At 42.4% G+C, this 27,711-nt stretch overlaps 1 protein-coding gene across 3 annotated transcripts in view; it reads left to right on the top strand.

Moving 5' to 3' along the window:
• The first annotated feature begins 256 nt into the window (after positions 1-256).
• The window catches only part of mocs1 (molybdenum cofactor synthesis 1), a 50,585-nt gene continuing 23,130 nt past the window's right edge, over positions 257-27,711 (top strand). For 2 of the 3 annotated variants that reach the window (XM_046349917.1, XM_046349919.1), the window contains exons 1-5: positions 257-633; positions 8,202-8,337; positions 10,930-11,097; positions 24,086-24,250; positions 27,488-27,549. In XM_046349917.1, the coding sequence (XP_046205873.1) occupies positions 415-633; positions 8,202-8,337; positions 10,930-11,097; positions 24,086-24,250; positions 27,488-27,549 (750 nt within the window). In that variant the 5' untranslated portion in view covers positions 257-414. The remainder of the gene's footprint in view (positions 634-8,201; positions 8,338-10,929; positions 11,098-24,085; positions 24,251-27,487; positions 27,550-27,711) is intronic. The other variant, XM_046349918.1, reaches the window with a different exon arrangement.

The following is a 27,711-nucleotide window of genomic DNA, read 5'->3' as shown; positions in this document are numbered from 1 at the left end:
AACATATATTTGAATATTCCTGTAGAACTGTAAAACAGAGTAAGATCATTTGAGCTTTGGAAACAACTGCCATGCATTCGTAAATGTATGGTGGGCCTCGTGTCGCTGGAGCAGTGTAAAATAAGCTTTATGTCAATGACCCAGCTTTAACAAATTTGGTTTATTTCCACCCGCACGGTGGCTGACAGAAAGCACATCCAAGTGTTGCGAACGCCATTATACCATAGAAGAAGAAGAACTACACTACCCAGAGGGTAGACGATTTAGACGATTGGCTGAAGCTGCCCACTCCCCCTTGAATGTGGTAACAGCATTCCCTAGACGTTATGTGAGGCTTCGATGTTATTAACTTTCTTTGTTTGACACTTCTAGGACGATAAACAGATATTCCAATAGTTAATATACATTTATAACATGGCTTTTCATGGTAGCAAGTGCTGCCGCTTTATAGTAGGCAGACATTACGATGTCAAGGCCCTGTCAACGCAGCGCGTGAAACTATTTGCACCAAGCTCAACACCGAAGTTGCGGCGGTGGTATTCCAGCGCAACACAAGAGGAAAATGAACTTGAACTCGTATCTCTTGCAAACTCAAGTGCAGCTGTCCCTGCAACAAAAATTGGGACGACACAGGTAAGAACGGCTAGCTATAAATAGTTTATAAACGCCGTGGCGTTTATGGGTTGCCATGGTTTATGACCTGTTCATCTGCTATCTGGGAGGTCGCTGTCGGTAGGCTAGATCTCCAGGCGGCCCGAAGTTAGCCTTTCCGCCTGAAGCAATTCGGTTTACTTGAATGTAACCATAGCTGCCTGGTGGAGGCTACCACAGTGCTCTTTGACATAAAAGCCAGTTCCAAACACGTTCTAAGCAGTGTTTGGTAGGTTACTTTCAAATGTATTCCGTTACAGTCAAACTACTAGTCACCTGTCCAAAATTGTAATCAGTAAACGTAAGTTACCTTAACTCAGTCATGTAATTATTTTCCTCTTTAGAACAGTTTCCCAAACTCGGTGCATGTTTTTTTTCTTCCCTAGCACTACACAGCTGATTCAAATAATCATCAAGCTTTGATCATTTGAATCAGCTGTGTGGTGTTAGGGGGAAAAACGAAATATGCAGCCCTTGGGGTCCCGAGGATGGAGTTTGGGAAACGCTGCATTAGTTGAAGACAAAAATAAATATTGCCAATTGAAAGATATCTACAGTGCATTCCTATTTGCATTGACTCGAATCCCCGAGCTGACAAGGTACAAATCGGGCGTTCTGCGCCTGAACAAGACCACTGTTACCTTGTAGGCTGTGATTGTAAATAAGAATTTGTTCTTAACTGACTTGCATAGTTAAATTGAGGTACTCCCGCACATTGATTCGGTACCCCCTGTATATAGCCTCATTATTGTTATTTTATTTTGTAACTTGACCCTTTTTTTACTGTATTGTTGGTTAATGGCTTGTAAGTAAGCATTTCACGGAAGTGTCTACACTTGTCACATTGTCACATTCGCCAAATACAACTAAACATTTTATTAGCTTTATTCAAATTTGGTTAATCTATTAAATTGTTTTTCCCATTTTATCAATCTATACACAATAACCGACAATGACAAAGCAAAACAGGTTTTTAGAAATGTTTGCTAATCTATGAAAATGGAAATATTATATTTACATAAGTCTTCAGCGATTACAGCCTGGAGTCTTCTTGGGCATGATGCTACAGGCCTGGCACAGCTGTATTTTGGGAGTTTCTCCCATTCTTCTCTGCAGATCCTCTCAAGCTCTCAGGTTGGATTTGGAGGGAGTGGGGTCTATGCACAGCTATTGTCAGGTCTGTCCAGAGATGTTCGATCGGGTTCAAGTCCGGGCTCTGGCTGGGGCACTCAAGGACTTGTCCCTGAAGCCTCTACTGTGTTGTCTTGGCTGTGTGCTTACGGTCATTGTCCTTTTGGAAGGTGAACATTTGCCCCAGTCTGAGGTCCTGAGCACTCTGGAGCAGGTTTTCATTAAGAATCTCAATGTACTTTGGTCTGTTCATCTTTGCCTCGATCCTAACAAGTGTCCCCAAACGCTGATAAACATCCCCACAGAATGATGCTGCCTCCACCATGCTTCACCATAGGGATGGTGCCAAGTTTCCTCAAGACGTGACACTTAGCATTCAGGTCAAATAGTTAAATCTTGGTTCCAGCAGACCTTAGAATCTTGTTTCTCATGGTCTGAGAGTCATTTAGGTGCCTTTTGGCGAACTCCAACGGGCTGTCATGTACTTTTTACTAAGGAGTGGCTTCCGTCTGGCCACTCTTCCATAAAGGCCTGATGGTTGTCCTTCTGGAATGTTCTCCCATCTCCACAGAAACTCTGGAGCTCTGTCAGAATGACCATCGGGTTCTCGGTCACCTCCCTGACTAAGTCCCCTCTCCCCCGATTGCTCAGTTTGGCCAGGCGGCCAGCTCGAGGAAGAGTCTTGGTGGTTCCAAACTTCATCCATTTAAGAATGATGGAAGCCACTGTTTCTTTGGGATCTTCAATACTGCAGACATTTTTTTGTACCCTTCCCCAGATCTGTGCCTAGACACAATCCTGTCTTGGAGCTCTACGGAAAATTCCTTCGACCTCATGGCTTGGTTTTTGCTCTGACATGCACTGCCAACTGTGGGACCTTTATAGATTGGTGTGTGCCCGTCCAAATCATGTCCAATCAATTGAATTTACCACAGGTGGATTCTAAGTTTTAGAAATATCTCAAGAATAATCAATGGAAACAGGATACACCTGAGCTCAATTTTTAGTCTCATAACAAGGTCTGAATATTTAGTTTTTGTCTATTTTTAATACATTAGCAAACATTTCTAAAGCTGTTTTTGCTTTGTCATTATGGGGTTTTGTGTGTAGATTGAGGAAACTTTTTTTTATTTAATCATTTTTAGATTAAGGTTGTAACGTAACAAAATGTGGAAAAAGGGAAGTGGTCCGGAATGCTTATCTTCTCTGTTTTTAACTACAGAAACAATTTGAGAACATCTGAGATGGTGGGTTTCATGGTATGCTGAAATTACATGGCATGACCATTCATTATTTTGAAGAATAGCCTATTTCTAGACTAGTTTTCGATATGAGTTGCAATAGTTTCCTTTACAATTATGCAATCTAGGTTTTCATTGACAGACACATCTCGAGAACATAGACAATCACCAGAGATGTTATACCTGAAACCCGTAATCAGATTTTGGTGTTATTGCTATGTACTCCTGCACCTTTGCTGTTTTACTTCCACGTAAAGAACAGAGGCCTTTTATGTTTTACCTAAGTCTACCAGATTGCCTTGAAACCTGTTATTCCATACAGATCTCTACACTTATGCTTATTTTACCCCTATGAAAAATACATTACCATCAACTTGCCACTTGCTCGGTTGTCATTGTAAATAATTTGACCTGCCAGGTTAACTAAAGGTAAAAGAAACGGAACTGAGTAAAGGGATAGTTCACCCAAAATACACAGTCATTAGACAAGGTAAGACAGGTTGGTTTTGTTGACCCAATATCTAGACCCATCGACTGGTCTAAAGAACAGTCGATCAATATTTTTTTTTAGTCGGGGGCTACTAGGGCCATCCCGACAACCAAAAAATCAACTGTTCTTTTAAAAGGTGTATTTTCCCCTATATAGACACACCCTGTGTTTTAATAAAATCAACTAGCATATATATATATATATATATATATATATATATATATATATATATATATGCTTATAAATCCTTAACTGGACGTGTGCAAGTGCACACTTTGGAAGAAGGGTGGAGAATAATTTTGGCACCTACTTAAGTATAACTCAAAATATCAGACTTAAGATATTTACCTGTATACAGTACCATTAAAAAGTTTGGACACACCTACTCATTCCAGGCTTTTTCTTTATTTTTACTATTCTCTACATTGTAGAATAATAGTGAAGACTTCAAAACTATGAAATAACACATGTAGTAACCAAAAAAAAGTGTTATACAAATCAAAATATAAAATATATTTGAGATTCTTCAAAGTAGCCACCCTTCGCCTTGACAGCTTTGCACACTCTTGGCATTCTCTCAACCAGCTTCATGAGGTAGTCACCTGAAATGCGTTTCAATTAACAGGTGTGCCTTGTTAAAAGTTATTTTGTGCAATTTCTCTCCTTCTAAATGCATTTGAGCCAATCAGTTGTGTTGTGACAAGGTAGGTGTGGTATATAGAAGATAGCCCTATTTGGTAAAAGACCAAGTCCTTATTATGGCAAGAACAGCTCAAATAAGCAAAACTAAATGACAGTCCATTATTTTAAGACACAGAGGTCAGTCAAACCTCGGACTACAAGATGAAATCCAGCCCAGTCACGGACCAGGATGTCTTGCTCCCAGGCAGACTAAATAACTTTTTTGCCCGCTTTGAGGACAATACAGTGCCACTGACACGGCCTGCAACGGAAACATGCGGTCTCTCCTTCACTGCAGCCGAGGTGAGCAAGACATTTAAACGTGTTAACCCTCGCAAGGCTGCAGGCCCAGACGGCATCCCCAGCCGCGCCCTCAGAGCATGCGCAGACCAGCTGGCCGGTGTGTTTACGGACATATTCAATCAATCCCTATACCAGTCTGCTGTTCCCACATGCTTCAAGAGGGCCACCATTGTTCCTGTTCCCAAGAAAGCTAAGGTAACTGAGCTAAACGACTACCGCCCCGTAGCACTCACTTCCGTCATCATGAAGTGCTTTGAGAGACTAGTCAAGGACCATATCACCTCCACCCTACCTGACACCCTAGACCCACTCCAATTTGCTTACCGCCCAAATAGGTCCACAGACGATGCAATCTCAACCACACTGCACACTGCCCTAACCAACCTGGACAAGAGGAATACCTATGTGAGAATGCTGTTCATCGACTACAGCTCGGCATTCAACACCATAGTACCCTCCAAGCTCGTCATCAAGCTCGAGACCCTGGGTCTCGACCCCGCCCTGTGCAACTGGGTACTGGACTTCCTGACGGGCCGCCCCCAGGTGGTGAGGGTAGGCAACAACATCTCCTCCCCGCTGATCCTCAACACGGGGGCCCCACAAGGGTGCGTTCTGAGCCCTCTCCTGTACTCCCTGTTCACCCACGACTGCGTGGCCACGCACGCCTCCAACTCAATCATCAAGTTTGCGGACGACACAACAGTGGTAGGCTTGATTACCAACAACGACGAGACGGCCTACGGGGAGGAGGTGAGGGCCCTCGGAGTGTGGTGTCAGGAAAATAACCTCACACTCAACGTCAACAAAACTAAGGAGATGATTGTGGACTTCAGGAAACAGCAGAGGGAACACACCCCTATCCACATCGATGGAACAGTAGTGGAGAGGGTAGCTAGTTTTAAGTTCCTCGGCATACACATCACAGACAAACTGAATTGGTCCACTCACACTGACAGCGTCGTGAAGAAGGCGCAGCAGCGCCTATTCAACCTCAGGAGGCTGAAGAAATTCGGCTTGTCACCAAAAGCACTCACAAACTTCTACAGATGCACAATCGATAGCATCCTGGCGGGCTGTATCACCGCCTGGTACGGCAACTGCTCCGCCCTCAACCGTAAGGCTCTCCAGAGGGTAGTGAGGACTGCACAACGCATCACCGGGGGCAAACTACCTGCCCTCCAGGACACCTACACCACCCGTTGTTACAGGAAGGCCATAAAGATCATCAAGGACATCAACCACCCGAACCACTGCCTGTTCACCCCGCTATCATCCAGAAGGCGAGGTCAGTACAGGTGCATCAAAGCTGGGACCGAGAGACTGAAAAACAGCTTCTATCTCAAGGCCATCAGACTGTTAAACAGCCACCACTAACACTGAGTGGCTGCTGCCAACACACTGTCATTGACACTGACCCAACTCCAGCCATTTTAATAATGGGAATTGATGGGAAATGATGTAAATATATCACTAGCCACTTTAAACAATGCTACCTTATATAATGTTACTTACCCTACATTATTCATCTCATATGCATATGTATATACTGTACTCTACATCATCGACTGCATCCTTATGTAACACATGTATCACTAGCCACTTTAACTATGCCACTTTGTTTACTTTGTCTACACACTCATCTCATATGTATATACTGTACTCGATACCATCTACTGTATGCTGCTCTGTACCATCACTCATTCATATATCCTTATGTACATGTTCCTTATCCCCTTACACTGTGTATAAGACAGTAGTTTTGGAATTGTTAGTTAGATTACTTGTTGGTTATCACTGCATTGTCGGAACTAGAAGCACAAGCATTTCGCTACACTCGCATTAACATCTGCTAACCATGTGTATGTGACAAATAAAATTTGATTTGATTTGATTTGAAAATGTCAAGAACTTTGAAAGTCTCTTCAAGTGCAGTCGCAAAAACCATCAAGCTCTATGATGAAACTGGCTGTCATGAGGACCGCCACAGGAAAGGAACTCCCAGAGTTACCTCTGCTGCAGAGGATAAGTTACTAGCCTCAAATTGCTGCCCAAAGAAATGCTTCACAGAGTTCAAGTGACACATCTCAACATCAACTGTTCAGAGATTGCAGTTATTCGACCATTAATCACAGAGAAACTACTACTAAAGGACACAAATAATAAGAAGAGACTTGCTTGGGCCAAGAAACACGTGCAATAGACATTAGACCGGTGGAAATCTGTGCTTTGGTCTGATAAGTCCAAATTTGAGATTTTGGGTTCCAACCACTGTCTTTGTGAGACGCAGAGTAGGTGAATAATAATCTCTGCATGTGTAGTTCCCACCGTGAAGCATGGAGGTGTGGGGGTGCTTTGCTGCTGACACGGTCTATGAATGTTTGGAATTCGTGGCACACTTAACCATAAAAAATAAAATAAAAACTTTTATTTAACCAGGAAAAGCCCATCATGGCTACCACAGCATTATGCAGCGATACGCCATCCCATCTGGTTTTCTCCTAGTGGGACAATCATTTTGTTTTTAAACAGGATAATGACCCAAAACACCTCCAGGCTGTGTAAGCGCTATTTGACCAATAAGGAGAGTGATGGAGTGCTGGATCAGATGACCTGGCCTCCACCATCACCCCTCCTCAACCAAATTGAGATGTTTTGCGATGTTTTGGACTGCAGATTGAAGGAGACTCAGCCAACAAGTTCTCAGCATACTTCAAGACTTTTGGAAAAGCAATCCAGGTGAAGCTGGTTGAGAGAGAGTGTAAAGCTGTCATTAAGCAAAGGGTGGCTCGTTTGAAGAATCTCAAATATAACATATATAATATAATAATAATAATAATATCTTTATTAAACACTTTTTTGATCACTACACAATTCCATATGTGTTATTTCATATTTTTGATGTATACACTATTATTCTACATGTAGATAATAGTAAAAATAAATAAAAACCATTGAATGAGTAGGCGCGTCCAAACTTATGACTGGTGCTGTGTGTTTTAAATATATAAATGCATGCAAGGTTTGAAGTGATTGGTTTAGTCAAATATTATATCTGCTAAGGGCTTCTTGCGATCAATTTAGTCTACAAATTATTTGTAGTCATGTTCCTTCCTCCTGAGCATCTGCTGAATCTAGTTTGATCCCTGATGTAGGCTCACTAGCCCACCTGCACTGTCTCTGTAAGCTTTTGGCTAGAGCGCACGTGCTAAGCACAGAGTAGGCACATTTGCTATTTTACACAACAGTTTTGTCACAAAAACAGTGGAGTGGAGTTGAATTCGGTACGTTAAAACTTGACGAAAAATACATTTCTTGTGCACTGTCATCACGTACTGATTTTATCCAAAACAAGTCAGTTTGGTGGCAACACACCACTGGTGAGAGAGTGCATATTTTTGAATATTCACATAAATCTGTCGCCAATTGGATTGAAAATTAGCTACTGTATATAAGAATTTGGTTTTAATTGAGTTGCCCAGTTGTTTAAAAAAAAGGAAGCATACTTTTAGCATTTGTGGCCCATATCCAATTAATGTCAATATACCTGATTTTAGCATTTTTTTTGCATTTAAAAAATGATTGTCAAGCTCAATGAAGTCTACTTTAAGATTTGGACATGAAGCACAGAAAATGCTGGGTTAAGTAATTAATCCTCATAAGATGGTTGCTCACCGTTTATTTTGTCCTTTGTTGTGTATATCCAGGAGCTGGCTGTACCAGTGGGCCAGAGGCAAAGGTTGAATGAGGAAGTTCTACCCTTCTCTGCCTTCCTGACAGACAACTTTGGCAGACAGCACAGCTACCTACGCATTTCCCTGACGGAGAAATGTAACCTTCGCTGTAAGCACCGATATGAAGACTGCTTAAAGGCTATACAAACATTTTTTTTTTCTTTTACAATTTATATAACACTTTAACTGAAAATGTTCCCTAATGGTGTGATTCATCTGTCACTGTAGTGGCTAAATTGTCCAATATAATTGTCCCAATACAATTTCCATCATAATCCTTTAGCCACAATGGAGGGTGGTGAAATGTAAGTCTTGATACATACAAATCCAATGTCCAGAGTTTGATTCAAGTTGAAACAATTTATTTGTCATTCTTCAGGTTACAAAAATGTAAAGGAAAAATCAAACAAAACAAATTCCTTATATTCAAACTAAAGAAACTAATATCGTGGTCTGGTATGTTTAAGCATGGTCAAAAGACTGGCTGACATTCCAGTCACACCCAATGGGCCTTGGAGCCTGTAGGCTTTTTAACTGTGTTCCCCTTCAGCCTGTAGAGTGGGGTACACACACTTCACAGAAGATTAGTGGCAATCACACATACATACATATATTATGATTTTGATGACTGTCATTTTGTTCAGTAACATGACAGTTGTCAGCTAAGGTGATGTCATCCTTCCTGAAATGTAACCTCAGGCTGTAGGTTACATTGACACTCCTACACACTTTTACTAATTTGCTATTCTACTCTTATCATTGTCTGTCCTGATGCTAAGTCACTTTACCCTGCCTTCATGTGCATATCTACCTCAAATACCTCTGTATATTTGATCTGGTACAGGTGCTCCCTGTATATAGCTCAGTTTTTGTGCATTTTACTTGATTCCTCTTGTTAATGATCCTATCAGGTCGAAGCAAGTGCCTAGTCTAGGAATACTTTTAAGAGTACTTTTGACATTCAACACTGTGAGGTAGTGGCAGTAGACATTTCCAAAGCCAATGCTTTGCAATTTCCAATTAGATATGAAGGATAAATTGTAAGGAATTATTTGTCAAAAGGACCATCCCCATTAGTGATGTTAACCAATGAAATCTTATTAAAAACCCTCTTATTTGACTCCTGTTGAGTTTTTGCTTGTTCTTTTTGTTATTGTCGAGCTTTGTATCTCTTCTGCGCGAGAACTTTTGATGAGGTAGTTGTATAACGGCATTATCGGAGGGTCTGCTGTCCGGACCTCTGGCAGTCTCTATCGGGGTGCCACAGGGTTCAATTCTTGGACCGACTCTCTTCTCTGTATACATCAATGATGTCGCTCTTGCTGCTGGTGAGTCTCTGATCCACCTCTACGCAGACGACACCATTCTGTATACTTCTGGCCCTTCGGACACTGTGTTAACAACCCTTCAGGCAAGCTTCAATGCCATACAACTCTCCTTCCGTGGCCTCCAATTGCTCTTAAATACAAGTAAAACTAAATGCATGCTCTTCAACCGATCGCTGCCTGCACCTGCCCGCCTGTCCAACATCACTACTCTGGACGGCTCTGACTTAGAATACTACAAATGCCTAGGTGTCTGGTTAGACTGTAAACTCTCCTTCCAGACCCATATCAAACATCTCCAATCCAAAGTTAAATCTAGAATTGGATTCCTATTTCGCAACAAAGCATCCTTCACTCATGCTGCCAAACATACCCTTGTAAAACTGACCATCCTACCAATCCTTGACTTCGGCGATGTCATTTACAAAACAGCCTCCAATACCCTACACAACCAATTGGATGCAGTCTATCACAGTGCAATCTGTTTTGTGACCAAAGCCCCATATACTACCCACCATTGCGACCAGTACGCTCTCGTTGGCTGGCCCTTGCTTCATACTTGTCGCCAAACCCACTGGCTCCATGTCATCTACAAGACCCTGCTAGGTAAAGTCCCCCCTTATCCCAGCTCGCTGGTCACCATAGTATCACCCACCTGTAGCACGCGCTCCAGCAGGTATATCTCTCTAGTCACCCCCAAAACCAATTATTTCTTTGGCCGCCTCTCCTTCCAGTTCTCTGCTGCCAATGACTGGAACGAACTACAAAAATCTCTGAAACTGGAAACACTTATCTCCCTCACTAGCTTTAAGCACCAACTCTCAGAGCAGCTCACAGATTACTGCACATGTACATAACCTACCTATAATTTAACCCAAACAACTACCTCTTTCCCTACTGTATTTATTGATTTATTTTGCTCCTTTGCACCCCATTATTTTTATTTCTACTTTGCACATTCTTCCACTGCAAATCTACCATTCCAGTGTTTTACTTGCTATATTGTATTTACTTTGCCACCATGGCCTTTTTTTGCCTTTACCTCCCTTATCTCACCTCATTTGCGCACCGTATATAGACTTGTTTATACTGTGTTATTGACTGTATGTTTGTTTTACTCTGTTTTAACTCTGTCGTTGTATGTGTCAAACTGCTTTGCTTTCTTGGCCAGGTTGCAATTGTAAATGATAACTTGTTCTCAACTTGTCTACCTGGTTAAATAAAGGTGAAATAAAATAAATAGATATAAAATAAATAAATAAAAATTACCAAGCTAGCTTGTACGTGGGGGATACTAGCGATGAGGTTTGGGTTATCAGGTATTGCCATTCATTTAGGTGCCAATAAATGTCTCCCTTGAATCTCTCCCCCTGCAGGTCAGTACTGTATGCCAGAAGAGGGGGTAAAGCTCACCCCTCGCGCTCAGCTCCTGTCTACTTCCGAGGTGCTGACCGTGGCCCAGCTGTTTGTACGAGAGGGTGTGGAGAAGATCCGCCTCACTGGGGGAGAACCTCTCATCCGACCAGACGTCCTGGACATCATCAGTGAGTGGGGCGTGGGTTGTGTGAACTGCCCTTTCGGTGTGTCTGGCGGGCGAAAACTAATGGCCCCTTTTTATTTGGGTAGAAAGCAGATTCGCAAATGTGCCTGATTTGATATGCTAGTTTTTATCAAATTTATTAAAAGTTTACATCATAATGCTGCATTTCTCAGCTCATTCCCATGGGGAGCCAATGGGTATGCACATTGTTCCAGCCCAGCTCTAACAAATCTAATCAGCTAATTATCAAGTGTGTTAGCGCTGGGCTATAGCAAAAATGTGCACACCCTTAAGGGTCCATATGAATAGTTTCAGAAACTGTAATGGTTTATCCTGGAGTCAATTAAATGGTGTACACCACCATGTTCAGTTGTAAACAAACCATATATATGACATATATTGACCAGGTGAAAGCTATGATCCCTTATTGATGTCACTTGTTAAATATACTTCAATCAGTGTAGATGAGAAAGGATTTACAAGCCTTGAGTTGTCTAGGGCTGTCCCTGACTAAAAAAAATCTTTGTCGAACGAAGGTTGTCCGTTTTTAAAACGTGTGTTTTTACATATATTAACGACATGTGTTTTTAATAAAATCAGCTATATGCATTGAGCTTTTTTAAATATTTAAGCACACTGTTTGATGAAAGAAGACCCAATTGACTCGAGGGAGCCAGAGATCATGATAACCAGCAGAAAAAAACAACCTGGGTCGACCATCCTCCTGCCACAAGGAGAAGTTGGCAACCTTATGTGGAATGCCAATTTATCTTACCATTTTTACCGATCTGCATGCCAGTTAAGGTTTTCATTATACACATTTTTGTGGAACATTTTCATTTAATTTATAATAATGTCTTCGTTTCTGAAAATCATTGTCATGTGGTTAATCAAGATTCTATCTAAATCTGAATTAAAATTATTGGGCTGCGGTAATATTTTGTTAAAAAAAATGTATATATATTTTTTTACGAGAATAAATGCATTTTCTGAACACCCCACAACATTAAGTAGATATTAAGAAAACATATTTTCTCACCTCTGGCATTAAAGCCCTTTTTATTATTGTACATTTTTGTCTGATATGGACACCATTTATATTCAACCCGTCACAGACAATATGGAAGTTGTCTGAATATGATTATAAAAGATACTTGTTATAAAATCAAAATTTACCTAATGCTCATGTGTCCCCCCCAAACCAATTCAATTATTGTACATACATTTTATATTTACAATCTCAGAATTGTGCTATATTTAAACCCTGAAAGAGACACATTCTGTGTCAGCGGGCTCATCATTTCAATAAAATGCTTTCAATTCAGAATTGTAACATAAATCTAATTTCTTGGGATTGTCCTTGACATGTCAGAATGAGCTCAGAACATTAAATTCATATTTATCTTTGCCATTTTAACAAATATTGTCATGTGACGGTTGAGACGAGGGGGACAGGGTTGAATACTGTAACAGGGTTGAAGAGACATCGTTTTCCATATAAGCTCGTTTACAATCAAAATCCCTGTAATATTTACCCCAAAATATTGCGTTTAATTGTATGCAACCATTTAATAAGGACATTCGATATATTTAGAATAATCTGTTTTTTACTAACCAAACAAATTAAAACACATCAGGCATTAGGTTAATTAATAACATTCAACAGGTTTCATCAGAAAAGTTCCAACGTGTCATCACGGGAATTGACCGTTGATTAACAAACACATTAACAAACATCTCCTGGCTTCTACTCATAGCCTACAAACCACTGATTCAGACCTTTGGAACAGCTACATTTAAAAAAGTCTATATAGCCTACACCATCACAATGAATCCATTATTTTAGACATGTCTAAAGAAACAAACATGATTTGAAGAAAATTTAGTATATTTCAGAAGAACATTATAGCATACTCTTGAGTTGTCCTTATGTTAGGCCCTGATCTGGCTATGCCATATGACTGTGGGCTACACTAGTTAGTTTAACAGACAAGATTTGCTTAGAATTCTGTGGCATTATTTTATAGTATGAAGAATACAATTGAACTACAGCTGAATAAAATAGAAAGGATACTTTCTCCAAACGATTTGAGGGAGGGCGCACATGCGGCTATTCTGTGTTGAGCAGTTAACAAAGTAACCGGTACTCCTATATGCTTAATTTAGGATTATTTATTTAACTTTCGTTATAAATGTTGGGCAATATGTTTTGCTTTTTAATACATTCTAAGGCTGCATGATGCAACTCTAATGATTTGAAAAAAGTTGCATGAAAGGCATGAGCTCTACTTTGTTTTTCACGTGGGCTGTAGACTTCATCAGTCTCATTGACCATTTACCAAGCACTTGATAATACCTTAAATTTCCCGGCCACATCCCCTATGTATGGCCATAATCCTCTTCAAAAAATCCATGCGCTTCACAAGCTACTAGTGAAGACAGACACCAGGGACGCAACTGCTCACGTCCTTATCCAATTCCGAGGTGCTAATTGAAGATATTGAAAGTACTGTCCACATTTACTTTTTGTCAGCCAACATGAGTAGGCCTAACAAACAGCAAAAGCAATAGCCTATGTCAATCTACTCTCCCATAGTACCGAAGTTGACCTATTCTGTGTGAGAAATAAATATTCCAAACATAATTCTTGACAGTTGTTGGATGCGCTAGATCCCAGATTAATACAACCACTAGCATCAAAAAACCTGTTTTAAGCAATGACCCTGACGCAACGGATGAGAACGTCTAGCTTAAAATCTTGATAGCCTAATAGTTTATCACATTATAAGCACAGCAATGTGCACACGGCAGTAGGCTATAAGCACGAATGTACCATTAGCAGGATAACACCATTCTCAAGTACCAACAAATGTGATTTATGCATGTTATAAAGATTAATTTATGGTGAAAATGATCTTCCCCAAGCTTGAAACACACGTGCTGTGTATGTATGCCAGTTAGTCTCTACACCCATTTTAAAGCAGACATTTTAAGAAGTTATTTGGCCACTTTATTTGTGATTCAAACCATATAATAATGTATATAGGCCTATGGGCTAGGGTCAGAGGGCCGGAACGTAATAAAAAAATAAATAATTTTGGACTGCTAATCGCAAGAAGCCCAAAGAGAGATTTGACTAAAAACATTTGACTAAAAACATTTGACTAAAAACATAATTTCAAAACGTGATAACATTTGGGGACATTGCCCTGCGTAGGGTGCCGTCTTTCAGATGGGACATTAAAACTGGTGTCGTGGCCTCCCGGGTGGCGCAGTCTCTGTGCCACCAGAGGCTCTGGGTTCGCGCCCAGGCCCTGTTGTAACTGGCCGTGACCCGGAGGTCTGTGGGGCGACGCACAATTGGCATAGCGTCGTCCGGATTAGGGAGGGATTGGCCGGTAGGGATATCCTTGTCTCATTGCGCACCAGCGACTCCTGTGGCGGGCCGGGCGCAGTGCACGCTAACCAAGGTTACCAGGCGTACGGTGTTTCCTCCGACACGTTGGTGCGGCTGGCTTCCCGGGTTGGATGCGCGCTGTGTTAAGAAGCAATGCGGCTTGGTTGGGTATCGGAGTACGCATGACTTTCAACCTTCGTCTCTCCCGAGCCTGTACGGGAGTTGTAGCGATGAGACAAGATAGTAGCTACTAACAATTGGAAACCATGAAATTGGAGAGAAAGAAGGGGGTCAAAATTTTGGGGAAAAAAGAAAACGGGTGTCTTAACTCTCTTTGGTAATTCAAAACCCCGTGGCACTTATTGTAAGAGTAAGGGTGTTCACCCTGGTGTCATGGCTAAATTCCCAACCTGGCCACATTCCATCATGACCACCTAATTATCCCTTCTCATTCCTAAATGTTGTGTGTGTATATATATATATATATATCACTCCTCATAGCTGATGTGTGGTGAGTTCTGGCACACAAGTATGTTGTGCATCCCTGTGCATCACTGAGGTGGGGGCGGCAGGTAGCCTAGTGGTTAGAGCGTTGGGTCAGTAACCGAAAGGTTGCTGGATTGAATCCCCAAGCTGACAAGGTAAAAATCTGTCGTTCTGCCCCTGAGCAAGGCTGTTAGCCCGCTGTTAGCCCACTGTTCCCCGGGCGCCGAAGACGTGGATGTCGATTATGGCAGCGCCCTGCACCTCTCTGATTCAGAGGGGTTGGGTTAAATGCGGAAGACCCATTTCAGTTGAATGCATTCAGTTGTACAATTGACTAGTCATTTATCCCCCTTTCCTTACAGATTTATGGTGGATGGGGTGAGTTTCCCCCTACTTTGTAAAGTGCTTTGAGTACCTCAGTTAGTAGAAAAGTGCTATATAAATCCAATCAATTATTATTTGTATACGATCACATGGTGTTAGATTCTAATTACCAGAGTAAGAACTCGGACACTATGAAAGCTTAAACCAAGTTTATTCTTCTCAAAGGATCGAACAGCTTAATCGACAGACATATTCACACAAGCACTGATATTTAAACCTTTCTCTTATTCTGAGTCTCCTTCACATCTGAACAAACATTTTATCTTTATTGCTAGGCAGGATAAGTGATACAGGACATAAACTTTTCTTTCTCTCTAAAAGTAACCTGACCTCGACCCCCTTCATCACTGGCTCTCTCCCCTTATCAATTCTTGCCATGTGATCGCTTTCTCTACATTCCACCATAGCCCGTGGGTTATGGAGCCCCTCAGGTCTCTATTATAACTAATTATTAATAACATTTAAAGTTCAGAAATCCAAATCCATCAGTGGTACAGATTTCCAAACATAAATAGATTATTAAACAACTAATTGACCAACATCGGTTCAATTACTTGACGTCCATTTAATTTGTTTTGTTTTTTGTGAGCCCAACGCCCCGTTTCTCTAGAGCAGTGGTCACCAACATTAACTTAATAAAAACAGTTCTGTAGGAATGAGGTTTGTGCAGTAAGCCTAATACATTATCGCAGCATATTGGCAATACAGTGGCTTGCGAAGGTATTCACCCCCCTTGGCATTTTTCCATTTTGTTGCCTTACAACCTGGAATTAAAATGGATTTTTGTGGGGTTTGTATCATTTGATTTACACAACATGCCGACCACTTTGAAGATGCAAAATATTTTTTATTGTGAATCAAAGACATAAAAACAGAAAACATGAGCGTGCAGAACTATTCACTCCCCCAAAGTCAATACTTTGTAGAGCCACCTTCTTGCATCAATAACAGCTGCAAGTCTCTTGGGTTATGTCTCTATAAGCTTGGCACATCTAGCCACTGAGATTTTTGCCCATTCTTCAAGGCAAAACTGCTCCAGCTCGTTCAAGTTGGATGGGTTCCGCTTGTGTACAGCAATCTTCAAATCAAGCACATTTTGATATTACAATAACAAGAGCAGCAGAATCCATTCAGGAACAATTGGTAATGAATGAGCTGGAAACTGGAGGCCTGTTGGCATGGGCATCAGAGTCTCTAGTGATGTACTGCCGTTGTGACCTTGAGTAAGGTACTTTACCCCAAACTTCTCCAGGGGTCCTACACTGTGTCTGACCCAAAGTTCTCTCTGTGTATACACTGAGTATACCAAACATTAGGAACACTTTCAAATCAATTCAAATGTATTTATATAGCCCTTCGTACATCAGCTGATATCTCAAAGTGCTGTACAGAAACCCAGCCTAAAACCCCAAACAGCAAGCAATGCATTTACATTACATTTAAGTCATTTAGCAGACGCTCTTATCCAGAGCGACTTACAAATTGGTGCATTCACCTTATGACATCCAGTGGAACAGCCACTTTACAATAGTGCATCTACATATTTTAAGGGGGGGGGGTGAGAAGGATTACTTTATCCTATCCTAGGTATTCCTTAAAGAGGTGGGGTTTCAGGTGTCTCCGGAAGGTGGTGATTGATTCCGCTGTCCTGGCGTCGTGAGGGAGTTTGTTCCACCATTGGGGAGCCAGAGCAGCGAACAGTTTTGACTGGGCTGAGCGGGAACTGTACTTCCTCAGTGGTAGGGAGGCGAGCAGGCCAGAGGTGGATGAACGCAGTGCCCTTATTTGGGTGTAGGGCCTGATCAGAGCCTGGAGGTACTGAGGTGCCGTTCCCCTCACAGCTCCGTAGGCAAGCACCATGGTCTTGTAGCGGATGCGAGCTTCAACTGGAAGCCAGTGGAGAGAGTGGAGGAGCGGGGTGACGTGAGAGAATGCAGTGCAGGTGTAGAAGCACGGTGGCTAGGGAAAAACTCCCTAGAAAGGCCAAAACCTAGGAAGAAACCTAGAGAGGAACCAGGCTATGTGGGGTGGCCAGTCCTCTTCTGGCTGTGCCGGGTGAAGATTATAACAGAACATGGCCAAGATGTTCAAATGTTCATAAATGACCAGCATGGTCGAATAATAATAAGGCAGAACAGTTGAAACTGGAGCAGCAGCACGGCCAGGTGGACTGGGGACAGCAAGGAGTCATCATGTTAGGTAGTCCTGGGGCATGGTCCTAGGGCTCAGGTCCTCCGAGAGAGAGAAAGAAAGAGAGAAGGAGAGAATTAGAGAATGCACACTTAGATTCACACAGGACACCGAATAGGACAGGAGAAGTACTCCAGATATAACAAACTGACCCTAGCCCCCCGTCACAAACTACTGCAGCATAAATACTGGAGGCTGAGACATACCACAGATTTTCAATTGGATTGAGGTCTGGGCTTTGACTAGGCCATTCTAAGACATTTAAATGTTTCCCCTTAATCCACTCGAGTGTTGCTTCAGCAGTATGCTTAGGGTCATTGTCCTGCTGGAAAGTGAACCTCTGTCACAGTCTCAAATCTCTGGAAGACTGAACCTTTCCCTCAAGAATTTCCGTGTTTTTAGCGCCAACCATCATTCCTTCAATTCTGAGCAGTTTCCCAGTCCCTGCCAATGGAAAAAATCCCCACAGCATGATGCTGCCACCACCATGCTTCACTGTGGGGATAGTGTTCTTGGGGTGATGGTAGGTGTTGAGTTTGCGCCATACATGGTGTTTTCTTGATGGACAAAAAGCTCAATTTTTTTCTCATCTGACCGGGGTACCTTCTTCCATATATTTGGGGATTCTCCCACATGCCTTTTGGCGAAAACCAAACATGTTTGCTTATTTTTCTTTTTTTCTGTCCGCTCTTCTGTAAAGCCCAGCTCTGTGGAGTGTACGGCTTAAAGTGGTCCTATGGACAGATACTCCAATCTCCACTGTGGAGCTTTGCAGCTCCTTCAGGGTTATCTTTGGTATCTTTGTTGCCTCTATGATTAATGCACTCCATGCCTGGTCTGTGAGTTTTGGTGGGCAGCCCTCTCTTGGCAGGTTTGTTGTGGTGCCACATTCTTTTCATAATGGGTTTAACCTCTTGCTCCTACCTGGCATGCAGGCGTCCCATCTAGAGCTCTGGAAATGCAAATGCTCTACGCTAAATGCTAATAGTATTAGTTAAAACTCAAACGTTCATTAAAATACACATGCAGGGTATTGAATTAAAGCTACACTCGTTGTGAATCCAGGCAACAAGTCAGATTTTTAAAATGGTTTTCGGCGAAAGCATGAGAAGCTATTATCTGATAGCATGTAACACCCCAAAAGACCCGCAGGGGACGTAAACAAAATAATTAGCATAGTCGGCGCTACACAAACCGCACAAATAAAATATAAAACATTCATTACCTTTGACCATCTTCTTTGTTGGCACTCCTAGATGTCCCATAATCACTATTGGGTCTTTTTTCGATTAAATCGGTCCATATATAGCCTAGATATCCATCTATGAAGACTGTGTGATAAACGGAAAAAAATTGCGTTTCATAACGTAACGTCATTTTTTAAAATTCAAAAAGTCGATGATAAACTTTCACAAAACACTTCGCAATACTTTTGTAATGCAACTTTAGGTATTAGTAAACGTTAATAAGCGATCAAATTAATCACGAGACGAAGTGTTTTTTATAGGGGTCCGTCTTGAAATACTGTCCGTGTATTTCTCAACCAAAATATCCGGTCGGAGACCTGAAGAAAAAGTCTCTTGTTCGTTTGACCAAGAAACAAACAATTGGCAAATGACAAGACTGTTGACATCGTGTGGAAGCTGTAGGTACTGCAACCTCAGCCCTATTTAATGTCTTTCACCCATAACAATGGGTTGAAGCGGCGGATGGATATATCTTTCTACTTTCAGTGATCAGATTTTCCTGCACTTTTCAATGAAACGCACGTTCTGTTAAAGTCACAGCCGTGATTTAACCAGTTTTATAAACGTCTGAGTGTTTTCTATCCACACATACTAATCATATGCATATACTATATTCCTGGCATGAGTAGCAGGGCGCTGAAATGTTGCGCGATTTTTAACAGAATGTTAGAAAAAGTAGAGGGTCGACTGAAGAGGTTAATGGTGCTCAGTGGGATGTTCAAAGTTTTGGATATTTTTTTATAACCCAACCCCGATCTGTACTTTGTCCCTGACCTGTTTGGAGAGCTCCTTGGTCTTCATGGTGCCACTTGCTCGGTGGTACCCCTTGCTTAGTGGTGTTGTAGACTCTGGGGCCTTTCAGAACAGGTGTGTGTATATGTACTAAGATCATGTGACACTTAGATTGCACACAGGTGGACTTTATTTAACTGATTATGTGACTTCTGAAGGTAATTGGTTGCACCAGATCTTATTTAGGGGCTTCATAGCAAAAGGGGTGAATACATTTCAGTTTTGTTTATTTTTTCAATCTTTTGGAAAGTCATTTTTTTCACCACCAATTTGGACTATTTTGTGTATTTCCAGTACATGACATGCAACAAAATAGGAAAAATGCAAAGGGGATGAATACTTTTGCAAGTCCATGCCTGCTGATATTGTTCTTCTCAGACTATATTAAACTAGCTCTTTCATTATGAAATAGATCAGATGGTGTACCACTTGCTAGGCACAGCTGAGCATCAATTGAAATAGTTTCCAAATAATTCACTTTTTTGTTTTACTGGACTTATGGTAGGAACCTGCATCTGATGCTCATGGGGCTTTCAAGACAACTGGGAAGTTGGAAAGAACCAGGTGAAATTATGACATCTGTGAACTTAAGGTATGAAAATGGTCTGAGTTGGATGACTGTTCAAATAATAATTTTCCCAGTCGGATCTTGTTTTTTTCCCTTGATCGAAACGAAGTCGGAGATGTCAGAGTTCCCAGTCATTTTGAGCATGGAATTGGTCTGTGTAGGAGGGGAGAGTGGTAGACCCTATGCTGCTATCTGTGTCCTTGCTCGCTCCTTCCTTTCCGGCGAGGCTGACCAGAGAGAGGGGACACAGTCTTCCACCTGATGGTGAAACTTGAGTCGCACCGTTTGAAACGCAACAATTCATGTTGTTCCTGTGACCAGAGAAAGTTAAATAATCATTTTATGTGAAAAAATAGACTAGACGTTAAAAAGAAGAAAATCAGGGCTATCGATGCACTACTCATTCATTGCAGCTGCAGTGCGTGTGGAATTAGAAGCACGTTTTGTAATAGTGCTGCATAAAAAGTGTTGACGGCCTCCTGAGTGGCACAGCGGTCTAAGGCACTGCATCGCAGGTGTAGTTATTACAGGAATAATAGGACTATTTCTCTCTATACCATTTGCATATCATATGCTTTTGACTATTGGATGTTCTTATATGCACTTTAGTATTGCCATTGTAACAGTATAGCTTCCATCCCTCTCCTCGCCACTACCTGGCCTCAAACCAGGAACACATCGACAACAGCCACCCTCGAAGCAGCGTTACCCATGCAGAGCAAGGGGAATAACTACTCCAAGTCTCAGAGCGAGTGATCTTTGAAACGCTATTAGCGCGTACCCCGCTAACTGGCTAGCCATTTCACATCGGTTACACCAGCCTAATCTCGGGAGTTGATGGGCTTGAAGTTATATACAGGGCTGTTCTTGAAGCACAGGGAAGAGCTGCTGGCAAAACGCACGAAAGTGCTGTTTGAATGAATGCTTACGAGCCTGCTGGTTCCTACCATCGCTCAGTCAGACTGCTCTATCAAATCATAGACTTAGTTATAACATAACACACAGAAATACGAGCCTTAGGTCATTAATATTGTCGAATCAGGAAACTATCATCTCGAAAACAAGATGTTTATTCTTTTTCTTTTACCCTTATTTAACCAGGCAAGTCAGTTAAGAACAAATTCTTATTTTCAATGACGGCCGAGGAACAGTGGGTTAACTGCCTGTTCAGGGGCAGAACGACAGATTTTTACCTTGTCAGCTCGGGGATTTGAACTTAGTATTGAAAAAAATGAAGTAAGGAGCAAGCATTGTATGCATATTATGTGTGCTAATCAGCTGCTGTTAGGTTACAGTATAATTTCTCTAATAGTTTGGAACAATGTAAACAACACCAAATACATTTATAAGCAAAACGGAGAGTCTGTAAAGTAGTTTTCTTTTACAGGAAAGACTAATACCAGTCGCATTCATTCGTAAATGCAATTTACAATTTGGAACGGTTTATTGTTTACGCTAATTATTCAAGGGTCGCTTTATTTGATTTAACCCTTGTATGGTGTGCTGGTCTGTGGGCCATTTTCAATGTTTACTAAAAGAGAACCTGAGACTCATTTCCCTTGGCTCATTGGAACGTTTCTGGGACCTTTTAGTTCAGGTCATGACACTACATGTTGCGTTTTATATTTTTGTTCAGTATACATGTCAGATAAACCAAGCCTGCTACAATTATAAACCTCTGTTTTTCTCTTGTAGTTTTATCAGTTTCTGTATCATTTTTCTGTTTGTTCCTACTAAATGGCAAGAACCAATAGCTATGATTGTGACTTAAAGTGAATGTAGTGACATTGGTCTGTGGAGTGATCTAAGATTTTGTATAATCTTCAGTTATATATGATTCATAAGTTAACTCCCCTTGCTGGCGAGAGAGGCTTGTAAGTGTTTGAGAGACAAGGCTCATGACTGTCTCGCTCTCCGCGTGCTTTAAACTTAATGAATCATGTAAGGGGAATGGATATACTATGCCATGACTGTGTGTTGTATCTTGTGATATGATGGCCTACCATTGCTGTTACCGACCAATCATAACTCTATTGAAGTGCTCACATTGGGAAGACTCATCATCCAAGATACACATTCATTGATACAGGATTTACACAATAATGGTTGGTCATTTTGAGTTCAAGTTGTTAGAGGTGCTTTTCAGTAGATGTCATAACGGTAGGCAATTGGAATCCATTTATTTTCCATGAGGTTTGTGGGGTTAGGACAGTGCATCTGCAAGATGTGATGTCATCAAGGGAAAGGCCTAAAGGGGAAATTGCACAACAGAAGACAAACCACATCATGGCGAAAAAGCAAATTGAGCGTGTCTAAACTGGATGTTCTGGTAGGGATGGAGTCCATGTGGGCACAGCTCACCAGTGGTCATGTGCTGATCAAATGCGTGACCTTTTCCGATTGGCACCGTGACATCAGCAGACATGTCTACTGGCACTTTTCTTTTGAGGTAAAAGGTCATCCCAGGGTGTCTAAGGTAGTGTTGAGGGACGTTGCTCCTAAATCAAATCAAATGTATTTATATAGCCCTTCGTACATCAGCTGATATCTCAAAGTGCTATACAGAAACCCAGCCTAAAACCCCAAACAGCAAGCAATGCAGGTGTAGAAGCACGGTGGCTAGGAAAAACTCCCTAGAAAGGCCAAAACCTAGGAAGAAACCAGGCTATGAGGGGTGGCCAGTCCTCTTCTGGTTGTGCCGGGTGGAGATTATAACAGAACGTGGCCAAGATGTTCAAATGTTCATAAATGACCAGCATGTCAAATAATAATAATCACAGTAGTTGTCGAGGGTGCAGCAAGTCAGCATCTCAGGAGTAAATGTCAGTTGGCTTTTCATAGCCGATCATTAAGAGTATCTCTACCGCTCCTGCTGTTTCTAGAGAGTTGAAAACAGCAGGTCTAAGACAGGTAGCACGTCCGGTGAACAGGTAAGGATTCCATAGCCGCAGGCAGGACAGTTGAAACTGGAGCAGCAGCACGGCCAGGTGGACTGGGGACAGCAAGGAGTCATCATGCCGGATGGTCCTAGGGCTCAGGTCCTCTGAGAGAAAGAGAGAATTAGAGAGAGCATACTTAAATTCACACAGGACACCGGATAAGACAGGAGAAGTACTCCAGATATAACAAACTGACCCTAGCCCCCCGGCACAAACTACTGCAGCATAAATACTGGAGGCTGTGAGAAAGGGAGGGTCAGGAGACATTGTGGCCCGATCCGATGATACCCCCGGACAGGGCCAAACAGGAAGGATATAACCCCACCCACTTTCTCAAAGCACAGCCCCCACACCACTAGCGGGATATCCTCAACCACCAACTTACCATCCTGAGACGAGGCCGAGAATAGCCCACAAATATCTCTGCCACGACACAACCCAAGGGGGGGGCCCCAACCCAGAAAGGAAGATCACGTCAGTGACTCAACCCACTCAAGTGACGCACCCCTCCTAGGGATGGCATGAAAGAGCACCAGTAAGCCAGTGTACGTGCAGGTTTGTACGGCAGGACCAAATCAGAAAGTTAGGTAAGAGCAAGCCCATGTGAGGCTTTGTAGGTTAGCAGTAAAACCTTGAAATCAGCCCTTGCCTTAACAGGAAGGCAGGATGCTCCTAGATGCTAATCTGGGGTCAGTTTTGCATTTCCCCACTCCTGTTTATGGTTAGAATTGGGGGAAGGGAAGCTGATCCAAGAAACTTTACACTAGAGTGTCTGAAGTCTCCGTGGGTGTGTGAAGTGGGGCTTTGTGGTTGATGATCTTGCAAATGATCCCCAAACCCCATCTTGTGATATGCATGCTTAGCCAGTCACACCCACTTACTTTGTAGTCAACAGTGTTCAATTCAACCAGGAATTGTATGCCATTTGTCACTGTGCTGTATCACAGCTTCAGTTTATCATCTGTCTGTTCGTCCATCTGTCTGTCCAGCGGAGCTGAGGAAGTTGGAGGGCCTGAAGACCATTGCTGTGACCACCAACGGTATGAACCTGGTGAGGCTGCTGCCTAAACTGAAGGAGGCTGGTCTGGACCTGCTCAACATCAGCCTGGACACCCTGGTGCCGGCTAAGTTTGAGTTCATCGTCCGGCGGAAAGGTAACCCACCTTCCCCATAACCTACAATATGTCGCCTGGTAGCCATTTTGTGCCAAAACTAACATTGTTGTGGAAGGAGCCAATGTATGCTCGGCACCTATTTCAGCGACTGGAGCCAATGTTAGGATTGACGGAGGGGCAGAGCTCAGGGAGGCAGAGCTCAGGGAGGCAGGTTCCTGCGAGGCAGGGACAGATGGAGTAGACCGGCTGAGGAATGAGAGCAGCAGCACACAGGAAAATGAAAGTCAGAGCCAAACCTCTTACAGTACACTGGTCTTTCACTGTTGGGCTGACTGGTTTCGTTGGTCAGAGGGATATAGAAGATGTGGGAAAGCTGTTCTTCCTGTATATCTCTGTCTCCAAATGAGGTAAATGTATGTTGTATTGACAACCGTATAAAAAACTAATCAAGTAGGGATGAAGTTACTTTACTGTTGTGTGCTGGCTTTCATTTAAGTTTTCTGGAATTTCTGTTAGGGCTACACATACTTACAGTATATTAGTAAAGTATGGTGAGGGACACAACACATTCACCATGGACAATTTAGGGTTTATTGATAAGATAAAATAGGGAAGTGCACAACAAAAAAGCCTGACATTTTCCGTGCACATTTTGAAAACTCAACGGTTGAGCCCTATTCACCTCATGTAATGAGGAAACTAAACTAAAAGCTAACATGCATAAAACATTTGTCTGACCCTGCGGTACATAATGTGATACATGAATGATTTAACATCTTCAAATTACTCATGATCACAGCACTTTCATTTTTTCAACCTGATACATTTTTAAACCATATAATGGAAATGTTCTTGACAGAATTGTATTGACCTGTAAGATTTTCCTACATGACACTCAAATATGGTAATGCCCCCATCAGTGTACAGCAGCAACTTGATTTGCAAATCATTTCCATTGATATTGATTAGCTTCCTGTTTCAAAAGTGTAAAAGCCCTACCTCCAATAGTCAGTGCCTTTTCAAAATACCATTTGAAAACAACTTATCTAAAATAAAGGTCTGGGCCAAATTAGCCATTTCACTTGAATCAGCCTGTTGAACACCCATTAAACTGTAACATGGCGCTATCAGGTAGAAGCGATTGCCCTTCCAATTAGAATCAATGGAATGGAAACAACCTACCCTTCACCTTTCCTCTGTGGGATTGTCTGAATCAAAACACAGGAAGAGACATTGATATCTCCGGTAGCGCTGGCCTTGGTAGTGTACGTTTCAACTGAAATGACACAAGCCTACCAAACGAGCTAAACTACTTCTATGCTCTCTGAGGAAAATAACCCTGAAACATGCATGAGAGCACCAGCTGTTCCGGAAGACTGGGCGATCACGCTCTCCGCAGCCGATGTGAGACCTTTAATCACGTCAACATTCACAAGGCTGCAGGGCCAGACGGATTACCAGGACTTGCACTGCGAGCATGCGCTGACCAACTGGCAAGTGTCTTCACTGACATTTTCAACCTCTCCCTGTCCAAGTCTGTAATACCAACATGTTTTAAGCACAGTGCCTGTGCCCAAGAACACAAACATAACCTGCTTAAATGACTACGACCTGTAGCGCTCACGTCTGTAGCCTTGAAGTGCTTTGAAAGGCTGGTCATGGCTCACATCAACACCATTATCCCAGAAACCCTAGACCCACTCCAATTTGCATACCGCCCCAACAGATCCACAGATGATGCAATCTCTAATGCACTCCACACTGCCCTGTCCCACTTGGATATAAGGAACTTCTATGTGAGAATGCTATTCATAGACTACAGCTCAGCGTTCAACACCATAGTGCCCTCAAAGCTCATCACTAATCTATGTGGTAAGGATAGGTAACAACACAGCCGCCACGCTGATCCACAACACAGGTGCCACTCATGGGTGCATGCTCAGTCCCCTCCTGTACTCCCTGTTCACTCATGACTGCACGGCCAGGCACGACTTCAACACCATTACGTTTACCAATGACACAACAGTGGTAGGCCTGATCACAGACAACAATGAGACAGCCTATAGGGAGACGGTCAGAGCGCTGGCCGTGTAGTGCCAGGACAACAACCTCTCAACGTGATCAAGACAAAGGAGATGATTGTGGACTACAGCAAAAAGAGAACCGAGTACACACCCATTGTCATCGACAGGGCTGCTGTGGAGCAGGTTGAGAGCTTCAAGTTCCTTGGTGTCCATATCACCAACGAACTAACATGGTCCAAACACACCAAGACAGTTGTGAAGAGTTGTGAAGAGGGCTCTCCCCTCAGGAGACTGAAAATATTTGGTATGGGTCCTCAGATCCTCAAAAGCTTTTACAGCTGCACCATCGAGAGCATCCCTGCTCGGCCTCCGTCCGCAAGGCACTACAGAGGGTAATGCGAACGGCCCAGTACATCACTGGGGTTAAGCTTCCTGCCAACCAGAACTTCTATACCAGGCGGTGTCAGAGGAGGGCCCTAAAATATGTCAGACTCCAGCCATCCTAGTCATAGAATGTTCTCTCTGCTACTGCATGGCAAGTGGTACAGGAGTGCCAAGAGGCTTCTACAGGAGTCTAAGTCCAAGAGGCTTCTAAACAGCTTCTACCCCCAAGCCATAAGACTCCTGAACATCTAATCAAATGGCTACCCAGACTATTTGTATTGCCCCCCCCCCCCTTTACACTACAGCTACTCTCTGTTATTATCTAAGCATAGTCACTTTAAAAACTCTACCTACATACTACCTCAACTAACCTGTGCTCCCGCACATTGACTCTGTATCGGTACCACCATTGTATTTAAGTCTCGCTATTTTTTTACTTTACTGCTGCTCTTTAATTACTTGTTACTTTTATCTCTTATTCTTATCCATATATTTTTAAAACCGCGTTGTTGGTTAGGGGCTCGTAAGTAAGCATTTCACTAAGGTCCTGTTGTGTTCGGCGCATGTGACTAATACAATTTGATTTGAACTTGCAGTTGGTCTCATGCCTTGAGACTGGATGGTTAAGCTTTGTCTGGGACGATTCCTCGTGTGACTTCACATTCTGGCGTTGGAAAGGGAGAACGTGGGGGGGGATGAACCCATTTCAGCTTTAAGGGACTTACAAGGCACAATGGGTGACACAATGTGTCGTCTAATTATTGTGTCCTTGGCCATTTGGAAGGTGTTTAGAATAAAATGTATTACATAAGCCTAGTAGCCTATGTCTACTGCTCTGTTTTCATTGTTGCCTTCCTCTCTTTCCTAGGGTTCCACAAGGTCATGGAAGGTATTGACAAAGCCCTTGAGATGGGCTATAACCCTGTCAAGGTAAAAGATCAGAGTCCTACTCAACTTTGTTCATTTGCTGGTTCTTCCAAAGAAGCTATCTGTAGGTTGGAAGCCTTACTTGTCACGATGTTAGGTTCAGTGTGTGTGCATGTTTTCACTCTTACATGTTTGAATGCATCAGATGGTTGGTTTGAGAGTGTT

The sequence above is a fragment of the Oncorhynchus gorbuscha genome, linkage group LG05 (assembly GCF_021184085.1).
Source record: "Oncorhynchus gorbuscha isolate QuinsamMale2020 ecotype Even-year linkage group LG05, OgorEven_v1.0, whole genome shotgun sequence".
NCBI lineage: Eukaryota > Metazoa > Chordata > Actinopteri > Salmoniformes > Salmonidae > Oncorhynchus > Oncorhynchus gorbuscha.
This window is presented reverse-complemented; position numbering and strand designations above follow the sequence as displayed.